Here is an 18,650-nt window from a genome sequence, read left to right on the forward strand (position 1 = left end):
GGGTCAGAAGTGAAGCAGCCGGAACTCAAACCGGTGCCTATATGGGATGCCAGCATGGCAGTTGGAAACTTTAACCTACTACGCCACAGCCCCGGCCACAATCTTTATTTTCTTTTACCTTAAGTCTTAGCAGGTTACTTAAACTCAGTGAGCCTCTTCCTGCTTCTTCTTCTTTATTATTTTTTAAAGATTTATTTTATTTATTTGAAACAGTTACAGAGAGAGGTAGAACCAGAGCGAGACAGAGAGAGGTCTTCCATCCTCTGGTTCATTCCCCAAATTGCCGTAACAGCAGAAGCTGAGCTGATCCAAAGCCAGGAGCCAGGAGCTTCTTCCGGGTCTCCCACATGGGTGCAGGGACCCAAGGACTTGGGCCATCTTCTACTGCTTTCCCAGGCCATAGCAGAGAGCTGGATTGGAAGTGGAGCAGCCAGGACTAGAACCGGTGCCCATATGGGATGCCGGCACTGCAGGCAGTGGCTTTACTACCCACCATGCTACAGCCCTGGCCCCTCTTCCTACTTCTTTAAGATGGGGACACTAAAACCCAGCTCAGAGAATCGGAATGATGAAATACAATAGCATGTGAGACTCAAAGGCCAGGGTCACAGGGAGCTGTAACCTCCTTGGAGACACCGGTGCTGTTTTCAGCTGCCCTCCTCGCTTCCTTGTAGCACTTACTCAAGACCTGTTTCTTGAGTGATGCCTGTGTGTTTGGTTCTAGCCCCTGGGCATATCATCAGGCACTGAGGAGGTCCACAACAGGCCCTGCTACCATTGCACTTACACTCCAGAAGCAGAGGCAGGCAAACAGGCAGGGGACAAAGAACTTACTTGGGGAGAGAGTTGGCATGTGTGCAACAGAGAAGAATAAGCCTGGGATCGAGTGGGAGAAACCCGGAGCCTTCGGGGCGGACAGGAATGGGGTGTTAGAGGCTGGTTTACAGAAGCTTCTCTGAAGACTGGTATTATTGCACGTTCTTGAGGGGGTGAGAGCCAACAGCAGGTGCAGAAGCCCTGAGGGATAAAAACATTTGATGTATTTCAGGAGCTTCTGGAAGACCAGATCAGCAGAGGCACAGGAGTGTGTCAAGGTTGGAGGAATAACTGTGGTGGAGGCCGAGGGGAGCCTTGGAAGACCCCGTCAGGTTTTCGGGTTTTGCTTGAAAGGTGTAGGAGTGGACAGTTGAGGAGGACAGTGCCGTGATCAGAAGACCATTTTTGTTCCTTCCTTCTTCCCTCCCATTCTTCCTTCCTTTGAACAGCAAAAAGAGAGCTCCTCCGTGTGCTGGTTTGCTTCCCCAGTGTTCACAATAGCTCAGACTGGACTAGGCTGAGCAAGAGCCTGGAACACAATCTATGTCCCCAACATGGATGGAGAGGACCCAACCTTTGAGCCATCACCTGCTGCCGCCCGGGGTGTGCATTGGCAGGAACCTGGGTCTGGAAGCAGAGCTGGAGCTCAAACCCAAGCTGTCCAGTGTGAGATGTGGGCGTCCCTAGCGGCGTCTTCACTGCTGTGGCAGACACTCGCTCCTGACCATTATCTTTTTAAGCATCGTCTGGCTGTGCATGGCAAGTCAACCCACTGAAGTAGGTTAACCTGTTAGGTAGCTGGGGTTTGCATACAGGTGAGAGGTGGTAAGGGTGAGATTGGGGGAGCAGTGCTTGGGGCCATTAGAAGAGTTTATCCTCGGGGTCTACTTTAAAGGTAGAGCCAACATTCATCTAGTTGCTAACACAGTGCACAAAGGACGTGAGAGAAGAGATTAAAGAGTGAGCCCTGTGCACAGGGAGTGCTTGTGATGCCATTTGCCACGAGCTAGTGGCCACACGTGCACACTTGCTGCTCACACACATCACACTGTATGGCACCGGCTTTTGCCAGCATGGTATCTGCCCCAAACACATGTTCCTTTCGTGTATGGTGAGGGAATGGGTAGTCACAGTGAGGAGCAGTTTGGCAAAACAGCCATTGTCCATGAAGTCGGTGCCACTACCTCCATGTATGTTGTGCAAAGTAACAGGGAGTCCAGTGACAGGGAGAGCAATGGAGGTGGCAACTCACCCTGGTTCAGCAAGAGGGGTTCCCTGGAATCAAAAAGCACTTGACTAAAACCTGCAAAGGAAATAGTATCAACACTCTGCTTACTCTCATTGCCATTCCGGCACCCAGGAACTTAGAGCTGGGCTTCTGTGTGTAGGGGCTCTGGAAATCCTTATTATTGAGACTCACTGGTTTACCAAGGAGCCGGAAGATGGAATCATAAAGTGCATAGGATTACAACAGAGTCCAGAAAGGCTCGGACCAGGATCTCTTCCTGACACATCTGCCCCATCATCCACGGATCCTGACACCAACTGCGGTCACTCCCACAGGTGAGCCCCAGTCCTACACGGGGCCAGGAATTGGGATCCTGGCCTGGAGGCACCACTGTCAGAGGCATCACTTTGGTCCCCTGTGTCTGCTCATGCTTCTTCCACCCAAACCCATGCTTTGTTTCAGCGTGCAGTGGAGTTGAGTTGAGGGTCCTCACTTTTATTCTTCTGCCTTTTGTAAGACTGTTAGAAACACCTTGTAAAATAATCCTGGGAGTAGGTCTCGTAAGTAAATACCGGTGCATCAGAAGTGGATGTGGCAGGTTTTGAGCTCTATAGGTATTAGCAAAATATTTTGCCCAGTCATCTGTCTTGCTCTTGGTAATGCATCACCTTTGCCAGGTGCCCATCCTGATAAAGTATTACTTTTGTTAAGCTGAACTCTTGATAAAATCTTCTAGCCTCCTCTCTCTCCAGTCCATCCTAATAAAACCTCACTTTCATTTCTGATTTCCTCCAAAGATGTGATTTGGATTTGTCAGGAATGGGTAGAAAATAAAAGGGTGATAGTTTTTTCTCTAGTCTGTTTTCTCTTCCTGATGAAGATCCTTGTGGAAACTGGAATTTCACTTTAATCTAAGTCAAACTGATAAAGGGAGCTTGGTGACTGTGAAGAAGGGAAAAGAATGTAGGAAAAAGAAGGACAGTCATTTAGAGGCAAAGGGATGTCTGGGCAGGCTTTTGCCTGTATCCTCTTGTTTTTAATTTACAATTGAGCTGTGGAGGATGACAGTGATGTAGGCGATGTGGCGGTTTAGAGCAGTGAGATGCTCTGAAAGGGATCAGCCACATTCACAGTTATACCTGCTTCCATTTCTTTCTGAAATATGTTAGAATGTTCTGCCTGGCAGCTCCTCGTGGTGTAGGTTGGCTCCGTGGCCCTTGCTCACATTAACAAATGCAAATCTAGAGCCCTGTGTGTCTTAGATAACTGCCTCTTTCAATTGCTCTTTCCAACCCTTTCCTTTGGGTGTCTCACATGGTCCACGTGTAGAGAGAACATGGCAGCTCACAGTTGGACTCCACTAGAAAAACGTGGCCTGCAGAGAACACGCGTCCTCAGAAGGGCGGGCCAGGAGTGGGAGGCCGGATGAAGGGCAGAGGCTCTGGCTCAAAGCCTGTTGACCGTTGAGGACATGAAGATGCAGAGGGCCTGGAGAAAGTGGCACAGCTGTCAGTCCTGGCTGAAGCCAGGGCACCTGAAAGGTTCATAGAGGGGACCAGGAGTTTCCCCCTGTGACAGTTCCTGTTTGTGTGCAGGGTAGAGGAAGCAAACTTTTGCTCAGTTTTGGCATAATTTTAGATGTAGTCGTCAGATAAGCAAACTGACCACCATGACTGACATGCAGCATCAAGAGTAGTCTCTGGACTTTTAGTTCTGTTACATGTTCAGTTTTCTTCTTAGGGGCCCAGGGTATTCTTTTTAAATATTTATTTGAGAGGAGAGAGAGAGAGAGAGAAAATACATACACACTTGCATGAATTCCCTCCCCATCCATTGGTTCATCCCTCAGATGCTCAGAACAGCTCCTGAGTGGGGCCAACGCTAGGAGCCAGGAACTGAATCCGGGTCTCCCACTTGCGTGGCAGGTGTGACTCTAACCCAGATGCTCTGGTGTGGGCCATAGGCTTCTTCACTGCTAGCAGAAAGCTCTGCCCCGCTCTGGGTATTCTTGAGGTTACTGACCCCCACCTACATGGAAAGATTTTGAGTCCCTGTGGGTTATTTGGTAGTCTACTTCCCCAGGAGCCCAGGTCACTGTAGTTGAATTCTGATGTTGTCAGTGAAAGATACAATGTGATAAGATTTTTCTTTAATAAGAAACATATTTTTGGGGGCCGGCGCCATGGCTCACTTGGTTAATCCTCCGCCTGCGGCACCAGCATCCCATATGGGCACCAGGTTCTAGTCCCAGTTGCTCCTCTTCCAGGCCAGCTCTCTGCTGTGGCCTGGGAGGGCAGTGGAGGATGGCCCAGGTGCTTGGGCCCTGGCACCCACATGGGAGACCAGGAAGAAGCTCCTGGCTCCTGGCTTCCGGCTTCAGATCAGCACAGCTCCGGCCATAGCGGCCATTTTGGGGGTGAACCAATAGAAAGAAGACCTTTCTCTGTCTCGCTCTCTCTGACTGTAACTCTACTTGTCAAATAATAAAAAAAGAAGCGTATTTTATTCAATGTATATAAAATTCTTTAAACTTTTTAGATAGGTCTAAATTTCACTCAGGTGTTTGGGCCCTGGAACAGTATTCTTATAGCTCCGGAGGCCCTGAGGATGCCCTGGGCAGGGGTTGGCGGGGCCTGGGCTTTGCACACTTGTGTGGTGTCCCGAGATGGTGCTGCCTGCCACTGAAATGTTTCAGCCTCTGTCAGCTAAAGCATACACTGTGGTCAGTACTCCCCTGGCCAATGAACATGGCCATCAAGAATATGAATTTTAAGTTGATGGCAAATGAGGATCCCCATTGAGAAAAGGTTCGTTTTCAACACCCTTAGTGTGATAAATGTAAAATAAAATCCAACGCCTTTGATAAAGATGCGATACGCGGTTCTGTAGATCTGAACAAAATTTTGGCCACCCCTCTGTCCCCCAATAAACCCAGCCTCATTAATGGTTTTTAACTGTAAAATATTGTCCTCCTCTGCACATAGAATGCATCAGTGGGATTTTATAAGGGCTGTGAGTATTTCATATAAAATAACACATTTATTGCAAAGATTTTTTTTTTTTTTTTAAAAACTAGATCACTGGGAAAACACTTGTGGAATTTTTCATCCTGAGTGCTGCTAAAAAGAAAACTAAGAAATTCTAGAATGTTTCTGCATCTGGTTCTGTAGTCAGGAGCCACAGTGATGGCTCAGGTGGGGATGCCGGTCCTCGGGTCGTGCTCAGCGGTTGCACAGATACACAAGGAGCAGTGGAAGGAAGAAAGATGTGTTCTCAGATGCCTGGAGATCACAGCAGAGGCTGCTGGTGTCTCTGAAACTGTGTAGAAGGAGTTGGAGGCAAGGCACTGGGTGGAGGATGTGGATGCCCGAAGCTGGTTGGAGTGTGGATTTCCCGTGAGCTCACACACGGTGCTGTCACTCAGCCTTCAGGGTGAATAGCTACTCAAGTTGTTCAGAATGCACGGTAGTATTCTCCTGCCATAACTGTTTTCTGAACCCTTGGAGCTCTACTAGAAGGTTGGACTGCTCTCACACTGTTATATACGAGATACAACATGAAATACATTAGCCTCGGGGCTGGCATTGTGGGGTAGCGGGTAAAGCCATTGCCTGGAAAGCCAGCATCACATATGGGTGCTGGCTGCTCCACTTCCAATCCAGCTCCCTGCTAACGGCCTGGGAAAAGCAGCAGAAGATGACTCCCGTGTTTGGTCCCCTGCTACCCACATGAGGAATACAGAAGAAGCTCCTGGTTTCCGGTTGGCCCAGTACTGACTGTTGTGACCATCTGGGGTAGAAGATCTTTGTGTGTGTGTGTCTGTCTCTCCCTCTCTCTTTGTAACCGACTTCATAATAAATAAACAAATCATAAAAAATGCATTGTCTTTGTCTCATTTGGCACAGATTTGAATGCTACTCACCCTTTTGTCCATACCTGAACATCTTGGACATCAAAGAGAAATAGAATTTGCCAGATTTCAAAGCAAAAAAGCTCACTTTCCCTGCTCTGAGAACATAGTTCAAGGATCAAGTGCTTCAGACTTTCAGAACTTAGGATATTTGGGGGGAAAAAATGAAGGAAGGAAGAAAAAAAAGAAGAAAGAAGCGAAGCTTTGAAATCATCGAGCCTGAAGTTTCAGAAGCAGAAGCTGATATCATTGCTCATGAGGACACAGTCTGGGCATTTATAGCCAAAAACTCAGCTATAGATACAGCAAATTGGTGCTAAAAATGTCTCCATTTTCTTGACTTAATGAAGCTCTGTAAAAGACAAGGTTCTGAAAATCGTCCCGTGGAGGAAGAAAGTCAGAGCTCACGCAGTGATCGTGGTGGGGCGGATCTGGGCTGCTTTCCCTGCAATTGTGGCTGCAGAGTTGACATAGAATCTTGCAAGGAGCTCTTTTGTGACTGTTTTCCCGTCTTTGCCAGAAGCTCTCCAAGGCCCTCGCTGGAACTCAAGTTGCCTTTGGTTGCCAGAGAAAACTTCCAAAAAACTGCCTCGGGGAATCTTTGAGTAAAATATCCCCGTTTCCCCGTCACAAGTGAGCAGCCTTCCTGGTCCTCACTGCCATTTTTCTCCCACGGCAGCTGTGATGCCGCGTTTCAGGAACTCGGGAAAGTGGCTCCCTCTGACCCACATCCTACACTACTTCTGCTCCACCCAGAGTGGAAAAGCTGAGGACAATGTCAGGCGGCGCCGCTCTCGTGTGGACATCCCGCGATCCAAATGACAAACTAATACAATTACATGTGAGGCTTTTAAGACCAAACCAAGCCTTCTGCTTTTTTTCCTATAATGACTTTGGCTGTGATATCTAGTTCGTTTTGAAATTTCAAATGGCATGGAAGGAGGGTGTGAAATTTTTATGTTAATTAAAAGGAGAGCATTGTGTTAAAAATGTTTTTTTTTTTACAAAACACTGACTTCATGAACACAACCTCATATGAAAAATGAGAAATTGGAAAATTCATTTTAATGAATCGACCTACTCTTTGCCAAGAGAGGGGAAGCATGGAACCAGGGGCCACTAGACAGCTGGGCAGCTGTGACAGCGTGGCCCTTTCCTCCTAGGGAGGAGGGAGAGGGAGAGGAGCAAGACAGGCCCTAAGCTTGGAAGAGCTGCAATACGAGGAAGTCAGGTTCTGCATTGCATGATGGGAATTACTCTAAGACAATAGAGGTATGGACAAGGGAACTGGAGCAGTACTTCAGTTAAATGCAATAGTGCTAAGGCCTCCTCTCATCTAAGCCAGAGCCTTAGGAAATACCTAAGCTGACATTTCTTAACCTTGACTGCACGAGTGAGTCCCAAAGGAGTGATTGCATTTAAAGATACCAATAACCAAATACCCAACTCTGGACTAATGTTTCTGGGGTGGGGCCTGTGCACATCAGTATCTTTGGAAAGTTTCCCAAGTGATTAACATGGCAGCCAGGGTTGAGAACCAGTGGCCTAAGTGCCCCGGGGACAAAGTATGAACAGCAACCATGAATTAGATTGGGCTTGAGTGGTAAAGGGGGAATGGCAGACATTCTGGTTTGGTGCAGAAAGAAGCACTTATTTGGGACCCATGGCCCTGGTTAAAGACTGTCCCTCTGCTGTTTGCTGGTCAGATGGCCTTGAATGTATTAAATGATGCATGTGCTCCTTTTTATGTATTTTTTATCCCCATTGGTCGAGTAACAGTGGTGAGAACACCAACTTCATTAGAACATTGTATCAATTAAAATGAGATGACACATAACATTCAAACATGTACTCAGTATGTACTCAGTAGGACTTAACCACATGTTTGTAGTACTCAGTAGGACTTAACTGAGTGTTTGCTGAGTTTGGTAGCTGAACTGGAAGCAGGTGGAGATGTGTCGGTATTGTCACACTTGCAAATGTAGTGGGAGAAGGACTAGACCATGGCCCATGGCACCCGGGAACAGAGGGAGATAACCACTGAGGCCAGGCAAGAGTCCAGGACAAGCGACCATGAACTACAGCCAGGTTGCGCCATGGCCTGCCACTTGGTATTGTCCGTATGTGTTACTGTAGCACAGCCATGCCCTTGTGTTAGGGCTGCTTTATGCTACCGTGGCAGACTTGAGTGCTTGCCATGGAGAGGGCATGGCCTGCACAGTGAAACATACTTACTCTCTGGGTGTTCACAGAGAAAGTTTGATGACCCCTGCTTTAGGCTTGGCTTGGGCTGGGGTGTTTGAATTAAAATGAGAAGAGCCAGTGTTTGAAACCCTAGGAAGGAGGAGTTGGCAGGCCGCGGTGACAGATGGTACGTAGGGAGTTTGCCATAGAAAGGTCAGGGCTGCAGCGTCTTTATCACGGGCTGGATGATGCAAGAGAACAACTGTCCGGAAATCTGGCGATGAGAGCAGGATTTTGCTGAGACTAGAGCGGGATGAGTCTGAGCCCATGGGAGGCCCATCCAGGCCCTGAGCTCCACAGCGGTGGGCACATCTTACTGCCCGCCCGCACTCCAGAGATCCAGAGATGACCAACACGCACACACGCATGTGTGCTCACACACACACACGAACCGACTGAGGTCATCGCTGCCGAGGTTCTGGACGGCAGGTCCCCGGTCTCTGTCACTGCACTTACAGAGGCTGATTTCCAATTTATCTCCTTTGTTCTGAGTCTCTGATGCGTTGATTTTTAATTCAGAACATTCATCTCGAGTGGCTTCAGAGATTCGGATTCGGTGATATTCATGTTTGGTGGGAAGTTTTGGAGGGAGAAGGAGGATGCTGCCAGCAAAGGTTTTGAGTAATGTCTTGTCTGACATTTTCCACTCAACAGTGGGTTTTACTGCAGATCCACACGTAGACCTACTACATGATAGCCAGATGCACTGTGTGTATAAATGGACTTCATATAGCTAAAAAATAAAAAGGGGGGGGGGGACTCAGGGGAATGTAAAAGAGATGGAAAGGTAAAGGTAAAGATACCCTATCCACTACTGCCTGCCTGCTCCCTGGCCCCACTTACAGTGAGCTGGGGTAAACAGTTGATTTTCTACTCTGCGAGGGCAACACACACAGACATGTCCCCGTTCTCCGTATAAGAGACATAGAGTCACAGATAAATCAAGTCCTTTGCCTAAGGTTATTCATTAGTAAGTGGAAGGACTGAATTCAAACTCAGCTCCCTGTTCTTCCCAATCCCCTGCTCTTGATACACGGCTTGCGTTGCTTGCCTTTCTTTGTGATCTCTCCTCCTCTCCTGGCATCTAATAGTATAATGCGATCTCTATTATTTTTAATGAATGGTAGTGCTGGACTTATTTATTTCTAGTTCTAGATGTCCCTCCTTCCCTTTGGCCCTTCTTCAAGTACTTGCTACCAACCAGCAGGGTGCCAGACCTGAGTAGCAGAAACCATGTCATTCAGAATGTAATCCAAAGATCATCCTTGGTCCCTGTGTATTCGTAAGGGTTCTCTCTCTCTCTCTCTCTCTCTCTCTCTCTCTCTCTCTCTCTCTCTCTGTGTGTGTGTGTGTGTAGATGCCATATGACTTCATGGTGGTTCATCTTATGATTTTCTGACTTTACCATGGTACACATTCAGTAGAATCCATACTTTGAATTTTTAGTGTTAATCCTTTCCCAGGCTAGAGATATGGAAACAATGCTCTCTTGTGACCCCGGGCAGTGGCGGCAGCCTCAGCTCCCGTTTAGCCTAGTGGGAGGGAAGGGGAAGCAGCCAGTGCTGGACAGTGTGGTGCTGCTCAGTGGTGAAGGCCCACACGTCAGGTGTAGCAAATGCATCTTCCACTTAGGATGTTTCCAGTTGATGAGGGGTCTGTTGAGGAGCACCTGTGTTTTCATGCACATATGTTTATTATAAGGAGTTGCCATATGTGACTATGGGGCTGACCTGTCCTGGGATCTATGGAGTGGGTGGGCACGCTGCAGGCCCGGCAGTGCCAGTGGCATAGTTCTCCTGTCAGTGCTGTCAGACTGGAGACCCAAGAAGAGCTGACCTTTCAGTTGGAGGCCAAAGGCATGAACTTATATCCCAGCTCAGAGGCAGGCAGGCAGTGTTTAGATAAAGCTTACTCACCTTGGGGAAGGCTGTGTGCTTTCCTGAAGTCTGCTAACTTAAATGCTAATCTCTTCCAAAAACATCTGCACAGAAGCACCAAGGATAACGCTGGACCGAGCATCTGGGAACCCTGTGGCCCAGTCACCTCTCTGCATACGGTTAACAGTCACAGTCCCCAGACCGTTACTGGTCTGCAACACACTGGATCTGTGTCTTGAAGCTAGGCATTCAGAAACATCTAGAATGACTGGCTTTGTGGCAGCACTGAGGCCCGTGATCAGCAGACTTGTCTTGATGAACAAGTTATAGCTGAATTTGTTGAATCCAAGCAATGAATTATGCATGAAGCGAGCTCTATATTAGCCATGTGTGTCAGGGCCAGATTTTTTTCCCAGGTTGATTCTGTACTGAAAGTTTGAGAAATATGGGTGTGGGCACAATTTATAGAAGTCATCACATCCATGTTGATGACCTGTACATAAACTTGAGTATTTGGGGGAGTGGCCAAAGCCTATAATTTCTAGCAGAGAAGTACATACCACATCTCAGGGGGCTGATCATCCACTGTCCTAACCTTCTACCCCCACCCTGCTCTCAGAGGGGCAGGAGAAGACTGAACAGAATGGTCGGAGCTAGAGAGATGTGTGATCCCAGAGCAAAGCAAAAGTCAGGAGGAATAAAACCAGGCTGAAGAATGGGGATGGCAAGATGACAGGGCCTGCCACACAGACTTGTGGTCATGAAGTGTTGGAGTCACACAGCCCAGCCGGAGAGATAGGGGCCATCTATATAGTGAGCCCATGGAAGGTTGGAGCTGAGAGGCCTCTGACCATCTCCCCAGTGATCTCTCTCTCTCAGAAAAGGAGAGTCATTGAGAAAAGGGCAGGACCAATCCAAGATGATGTGCCCTTAAAAACAACCAACACATCTGCCAGCCACCAAGAAATTGCAATCCTGCCCTTCACTAAGCACGGCGTCCTCGCCAGCGCTGGGCACAGCTTGAGTGTTGGCTTTTTCCAGCATCAGCCTCTCTCTCATTGAGATTTGACATGTGTTGTGTTGTGTGTCATCGCTGGGGACAAATCTGTAGACTTAAAAGGAGAAAATTTGCAAGTCTTTGAGAACTAAGTTTGGGTGAAACCATTTGGAAGTGGACACAGAGTGTGAAGAGCATTTCCATAAGCATGTAATCAGAGAATTTGATTCTACATAAAATGTAATTTACGATCATGTGAAGTGTGGGAATTTGGAAGGAGGAGCTGGAGAGCATGAACAGTCCCTGTGTGAAGCCCACCTTCTCTGTGTTGCCTGTGGATGAACCTGACCTAGCTAAGGCTGACAGGGAGAGGATCAGGAATGCCATATATCAAAGTGCAGCTCAAAGGAGGCCAAGGGTTTGTGGGCTACTTGCTCCCATGTGCCACTCACAGGCAGCCCTGTGTTCAGAACACGTGAAATTACGTTGTCAACTCATCTTACCCATGATGTCACCCACCCATTAGGAAGGGGTTGTAGCATCTCATTGACACCAAATGCCTCCCCATGGAAGGCTCCGTGCTTCTATCTTAAGCCTCCTCTTATAGGTTAGCATTTATTGTGTCCCCATTTCGCAGGAGAGAAAACTGAACCTCAGAGCATTTATGCAACACCTCCAAACACACACATAGGTCCCCTTTGTTGTTAGTTATCCACAGTCCCTGGGATCCTACTGAGTTTCCCGAGCTTTCTGGGTTCCATTCTAGAGCATGCATACAAGAGTATGGCATGGCCAAGTGCAAAGGCACAGAGCTTGTTTCCTACAGCAGGCTTAGAACCTGGTTTTCACTTGAGAGTCTGTTTCCTCATCTGTAAGGGGAGCGCTGTTGCTTTGTGCTGTGACCTTAACCAAAGGTGCCGTTGGCATGACCCACGCAGCATGGGGAGGCAGTGACGTGAAGCGGAACTCTCTGCTCCCTGATGGAAGCTAGATGCTCCAGGGTCATTGTTCATTGAGAAAACACAGTTGCTAATAGCTGCCTACTGTTTTTCTCTCTCTGCAGAACTAATTTGGTTGTACCAAACAGAGAGATGAGTTTCAAAAGCTTGGGTCAGAGCTTCTCATTGGCCGTCTTGGCGACAAAGCAACCCTCATCAACCTGTGATTCCACATCCCCCACAGATCCTGTCCCTGCCTTTGGTGGCTGGTCCCAAGCAGTGGAATTCAGTGAATCGTATTTGTTGCATTGATGGCGAGGACCAAGAGCTCAGGCGTTTAACCCTAAGGTGATTAAGAGGGGGAAAAAGGGAGTTGCATTTGTTAAGGCCCAGAGATACATCAAAAAGCCCTGGGCAGAGGCCGGCTCAGCACAGGTGAAACCCGCCGGCTCTGATTCATCACATTCTTTGATCCTCAAGTTTTGTGAGTCACAGCAACTCTCTGGGACAGTTTGGAAGCTCAGTGGGATCTGGGCAGGAAGGAGAAAAATTCAGACTATGGAAAAAAGAGGAGAGGATTTTCTTTCTTTCTTTTTTTTTTAAACAAGCAGCCAAGAGGGTAATTTTTATTCTTTGCCATTGGTCTCGGAGACTGCTGCACGTGTAGTGGAATCCTTGAATTTCTGCTGGGTGGGAGCAGCAAGAGGTGCCAGCTGGGGGCACCTGTTGTGTTGCTGTGGCTCCTCAAGTGCATTGAGCACCTGTTGCATACAAGGGGATGTGCTAAGTATCCTTGGGTGATGGGGTTTTCCTTTGATGTTTAAATGGTCTTTGGCACCCTGCATTGTTTGAAGGTTTCAGAGGTTGTGACTTCTGAGCTGCTGTGTGATGTCGAGAGGTCTGCATCTCCCTCTGTGCGTCAGCTTCCATCATGGGGTCGATGTTCCATGGAGTGTTTGTTGCCAGCTCTCTGTGTAACGGTAACAGACCGTCTGGGAAAACCATGGGTCTGGTCATGCTTCTATTCTCTTATTCCTTCTTGCTCTTCATGGTTGTATCCTTGGCACTGATACATATTTCTCCTCCAACTCCAACCCTATGTTTATCAGATAGTCTATCTGACCACAAAAACAATTGAGACTCTGCCTTCAGGGTCAGGCGTTGTGGTGCAGTGGGTAAAGCCACCGCCTGCAACACCTGCATCCCATATGGGCGCCGGTTCGAGCCTTGGCTGTTCCACTTTGATCCACCTCCCTGCTAATGGCCTGGGAAAGCAGTAGAAAATGCCCCAAATGTTTGGGCCCCTGCACCCGCATGGGAGACCAGATAGAGTTCCAGTCTCCTGGATTCATTCTGGCCCAGCTGTGGCCATTGCAACCATCTGGGGACTGAACCATTGGATGGAAGATTCTCTCTCTCTCTCTCTCTCTCTCTCTCTAACTCTGACTTTCAAATAAATAATCTTTTTAAAAAAATTCCACCTTGTAATACAGTTCCCCAAATGCAGCGTGATAGACACACGTTTTCATGGTGCTATATTTCAGATGACTGCTAAATTTTGCTGAAAGATATTTTACCTGCGAATGGAAGAGTTCCCCCTGGAGTGAATGGTTTTAAACAGGGATTTGAGAGCTAAATAGGAGTTCACATAGAAGGAGCTCAGTAAACTTAGCCATGATTGTTATTTCTCCTTTTTATTCCTTGACTTCCTTCTTTTGTTCTCTTCCTCCTCCTGCTCCTCTCCCCCCTTCTCCCCCCCTCCACCTCGCCTCCTTCCGATCCATCACGCTTTATTGCTAAGAATGTCTACCTAGAAACAGGCGGGAGAGGAAGGCTTGCACTTAATTAGAAGCGATTATATTATGATTGTCTTCTCTAAACTGCATATTAGTTTTTATTACCATAATAAGTCATTGTGCTCGCAACTTTGTTCGCGGTTCAATCTGGATGCTTTTCTCTGGGACTCCCGTTCCATCTGCTTTCCCTGAAAACGGAGAAGTGATGGGAGCCTGGCTGTGCAGCCGTGGATGGCTGGGGGGGTTTGGAGGACACTGGGGTGTGGCTCACTCCGGGTTAACTCTCCCTTGGTTTCTCCCACCCGCAGATGGGAAGCCGGTGTCTCTGTCTCCGTTGGAGTCCCAGGCGCACAGCCCCAGGTACACGGCCGCCAGCCAACGGGAGCGCGAGAGCCTGGAGGTGCGTGTGCGCGAGGTGGAGGAGGAGAACCGAGCGCTCCGCAGGCAGCTCAGCCTGGCCCAGGGCCGGGCCCCAGCCCCGCGCCGCGGCAACCACTCCAAGACCTACTCCATGGAGGAGGGAACCGGGGACAGCGAGAACCTGCGGGCCGGCATCGTGGCGGGCAACAGCTCCGAGTGTGGGCAGCAGCCGGTCGTGGAGAAGTGCGAGGTAAAGAGCCCGGGGAGCCCGCGTCCTCACCAGCCCTTGCGGGCGGGCACCCACGGGAAGCACAGCCAGGTGCCTGCAGGGAGCTGCCACCTGGACTCAGAGGTGTCAGCTAGAGCCTGCCCTTTGCTGCTTTGCGGTTTATTTGGATATGTGCAGGGCTTCCCCGCCCACTTGGCTTCCCCAGGGCCTGGTCCTGAGACTGTAAAATGTGCACGGTAGACTTGGACTGGTGGCTTCATCGCGTAGTCCCCTTGTGCCCCGTTTTCCCTCCATTCTATGAATAGTGTCTGTAAGTTTGGACCAAGGACCCGCTGCTCATCTGAAGTAGCTTGCACTTTTAAAGCTTAGTACCACTGGAACTTACCCACTCTCCTCCTCTCTGCCCCGGCCACCTTTAAATGCCTGTACCCACGCTCGTGAATACACACTCACACACACATACGTGCATATACACATGGGCACACCTCCTCCAGCTTTCTGGGCTTCTCAAGCCTGGTTGCAGTATGGCTTGGCCAAGAGGTGGACAGAGGTGAATGAGGGCTACCCAAGGAGGAATATCATGTGAATAGGGAAAATGTGAGTGTGACGTAGGCCTTAGCAGGAGAGAATTCAGGACTGAGATGGTCACCCAGCCAAGCCCAGAGGGCCTTGGTCCGAAAGCGTTTCTCCATCTTCGTCACTCGTTCACTCAGCAAGGCGTTTACTGCTCCGTGTCACGTATGTCGCATATGTCACAGTGGGCTGGGAAGTAGTAGTGAACAGAAACAAGACCCACCTTGTTCTCTGGTTCCTACATCCCGAGGAAGGGGAAGAGCTGATAAACCAGTGGAGAAGCTCAAATGTCAGGAGGTCACAAATGCTGCCCCTATGTTCAGCGCTGACCCTGTGCCGGGCCCACTCTCTTTTAATCTCGGACAGCTGTCACCAGTGGCCTGTAGACGTGGATGTGAGAGTATTAGTGGAGGGCCTAGTGGATGCCAGGTAAGACACCTGTATCCGTATTGAAGTGCCTGGGGCTAGTCCCGGCTCCAGCTCCACTCCAGAGTCCAACTTCCTGCTAGTGCACGCCTTGGGAGGCAACAGGTGCTAGCTCAAGTGTGTGGGTCCCTGCTCCCCACGGTTCCTGAGCTTCAGGCTTTGGCCTGGCTCAGCCCGAGCTGCTGAACAGGCATTTGGAGAGTGGACCAGAAGATGGGAGCTTTGTTTGCCTATATCTCTCAGTCTCTCTCCCTTTCAAATAATTTTTTTTTTAAAGTAGAAAATGGAATTAAAATATAATTTTATTTTGGTGCAACCAACTTTGAAGTCCATGCACCTTTTATTTGTGGTACACATTTCCCATGACCCTTTGGAAGCACGCTTGTATCACTTAATGGCTATTAAAGTGAAGACTCGGCTGTGTTCACAGATTGGCTCGGTCCAGGCTGGTGTGGCGGGGTTCCTAATCTGGGGCACTTCTATGCTTACCTGAGTGAAGGGCTCTGTTTGAATTCTGGCAGGTTCTTTGTTCCCCAGGCACAGCCATGGTATTTGTTTACAATAGGTTTGTTTTGTTTGCCTGTTTATTTATTTTCCTTTTATGTGAAAGGCAGAGAGAGAGACAGAGACACAATGGAGAGAGAGCTTCTCTCTGCTGCTTTACTCCCCAAATACCTGCCATTGCCAGGGCAGGGTCAGGCGGAAACCAGGACCCAGGAGCTCAGTCTGAGTCTCCCATGTGGTTGTCACAGACGCAAGTCCTTGAGCCATTGCCTGCTGCCTCCCAAGGAATGCATTCGCAGGCAGCTGGACTGGGAGCCAAAGACACAGGGATTTTGGGACACTGGCATCCTGAGTGGCATCTTAGCTGCTGTGCTAAACACCTGCCACAGAATAGGCTCGTTTTGGATGGGAACGCTGCTGACGAGGTCAGATGACCCAGAGATTTTTTTTTCCTCCAAAGTATATTCGCATTATTATGACGCAGGCCCATCTAAAGAACTGAGAGTCAAGAAGGTGAAAACTAGAACCTGGAAAAGGAAGAACAGAAGAGGCACCAGCGCAGCTGGTGGGCTGTGTTGGCCAAACGCTCCTCCTCCTGCTGCGCTGGGCACAGCCAGTGGCTCCCCACTACTCAGTTTTCTGAGAGGCACGCGTTCTGTGTGCTGTTTCAGCAGTGGGCTCCTGCCTTGGATCCTCTACAAAAGACCCCCATCTTTGGGAGTCCCGAGTCTACAACCTGGCTGTGTCCCCAGCCTAGTAGCTATAAGACTTAGAGCAAGTATAGCCCTTTTTTGTGTATCTTGGTTTCCCCACTTATAGATTACAGATTAAAACACAATTCCTGGAGCCAGTGTTGTGGCACAGAAGGGTACGCCATTGCCTGCAATGCTGGCATCCTCTGTGGGCACTGGTTCGAGTCCCGGCTGCTCCACTTCCTGTACAGCTCCCTGCTAACGCGCCTGGGAAAGCAGCGGAGATGGAGTTTCAGGTTCCTGGGTTTGGCCTGGCCCAGCCTCAGCCATTGCAAACATTTGTGGAGTGAACGGGAGGATGGAAAAATCTCTCTCTGTCTCTCCCTTTCTCTGTAATGCTGCCTTTCAAATAAATAAATGTTTTTCAAATTATTTAAAAAATAAAATTCCTACAACATGCTGTTTCAGTTGCAACAATGGGTGTCAAGACTTGAAGGGATCCCTGAGACAGTTCTTTGTGTTAGCCTTAGATTTTGAAAAATCTCAACTAGCAGCAGCTTCACCAAGATCTGGAAGCCATGGCCATGGGGGTGTCCATACTGAGGATGCTGGATTCCTCTGTCTATCCCCACAACTTGCTTTGATGGACATTCCCATGGTCATCTCACGGCCCAGGAGGAGCAGAGCTTCCACCGTGCTGTCCACATTCCCGCGGGCAGGAAAGGGGAAGTGGCATCATCTTCCTGTAGGAACGCCCCTCAGAGACGTCAGCCCCTGGGTCTTTTCAGAGCCCATTAGCAGGGCATAGTCTTGGGGTTGCTCCTCACCGCCAGGGAGCCTGGGAGTGACTGACTGTATTCAAGGAAACCATGTTTCTCACTAGCAATTTGAACTTATGCTGCCAGCTGCAATAGTTACATGAACGTGCCGGCCTCCCAAACCTAATTATGCATTAGAGTGATACATGACAAACAACCACGGAGGGCCCTGGGGTGCAGCAAGGCAAGTTCCCGTCCTTTGGGATGCTGGCATTCCATCCCAGCGGGTCTGGGATTCAGTCCCAGCTCCTCTGCCTCTTGTTCAGCTACCTGCTAATGTCCACCCTAGGAGGCAACAATGATGGCTCAAGTACTTGGGTTCCCACTACCCACATGGGAGACCGGGGTGGGGTTCTGGGTCCTGGCTTTGGCCTGGTCCAGCCCTGTCTATTGTTGACCCTGTGGGGAGTGGTTGGAAGATGGATCTATTTCTCCCTCTCCCTCTCCCCTTCCCTATCTCTTTGTCTCTCCCTCTCTTTCTCTGCTGTACTGCTTTTCAAATAAATAAACTTTAAGGAAAAAGAATTGCAGTCCCTTTTAAAAATGCATATTCATGGAAACTAAAGACCTACTGATTAAGAATTCTTGGGAATAGGGCCCAAGCGTATGGGTATTAAAAAAATCTATGCAGGTGATTCTGAGATAGAAGAGACTGATAACCACGGATTTCAGGCACCACATAAAGGAAGCATGAATTCTCTTTGTCTGTATGCACTTTGAAAGGAATGTAGCAGTGTAGAGATTCTGACCTTGGACTTGTGCACTTTTTCTATGCTTTATTTTCCAATCTTTTGACCTGCACCTGAGAATTAGGTTTTATTCATTTGCGCTTTTTCTTTCTTTGTGCTTCTTCATCACGTTACTTGGCAGAGCCGTGAAAAGCTCTTTCTGGTGGAATTCTCCCGTGACGAACCCCAGGTCCCATTCAGAGTGTCCTCAGGTGCATTGGGAAGCCTCGATCCATTGCCATCTTATTTGAGTGTCTGCTAAGGGCGTTGCATTGACGTGGCAATGCTGGCATCCTAACCGTCATTAGCAATGCTCCCCTGCCGTCTCCATCACTCGGGGTAGGTTTTAGTGTAAAAGCTGTAGAAGCAAACAGGACATATCAGTCACTGGAGTCAAAAATAAAAGGTCCCTTTGCCCGGGATGTTTTGGCTGAGAGCTGAGGCTCTTTCTGACACATCATCAGGGTGCAGCCACATAACCAGGGACATCAGCGTCATCTGTTGTGGCACTGAA

General features: G+C 48.8%; 1 protein-coding gene across 4 annotated transcripts in view; it reads left to right on the top strand.

Annotated features, from left to right (window-relative positions):
- The window catches only part of LARGE1 (LARGE xylosyl- and glucuronyltransferase 1), a 570,843-nt gene that overhangs the window by 249,293 nt on the left and 302,900 nt on the right, over positions 1-18,650 (top strand). For all 4 annotated transcript variants that reach the window (XM_062202942.1, XM_062202944.1, XM_062202943.1 and 1 more), the window contains exon 3: positions 14,115-14,416. In XM_062202942.1, coding sequence (XP_062058926.1) covers positions 14,115-14,416 — 302 coding nt within the window. The remainder of the gene's footprint in view (positions 1-14,114; positions 14,417-18,650) is intronic.

Source organism: Lepus europaeus, chromosome 10 (genome assembly GCF_033115175.1).
Source record: "Lepus europaeus isolate LE1 chromosome 10, mLepTim1.pri, whole genome shotgun sequence".
Classification (NCBI taxonomy): domain Eukaryota; kingdom Metazoa; phylum Chordata; class Mammalia; order Lagomorpha; family Leporidae; genus Lepus; species Lepus europaeus.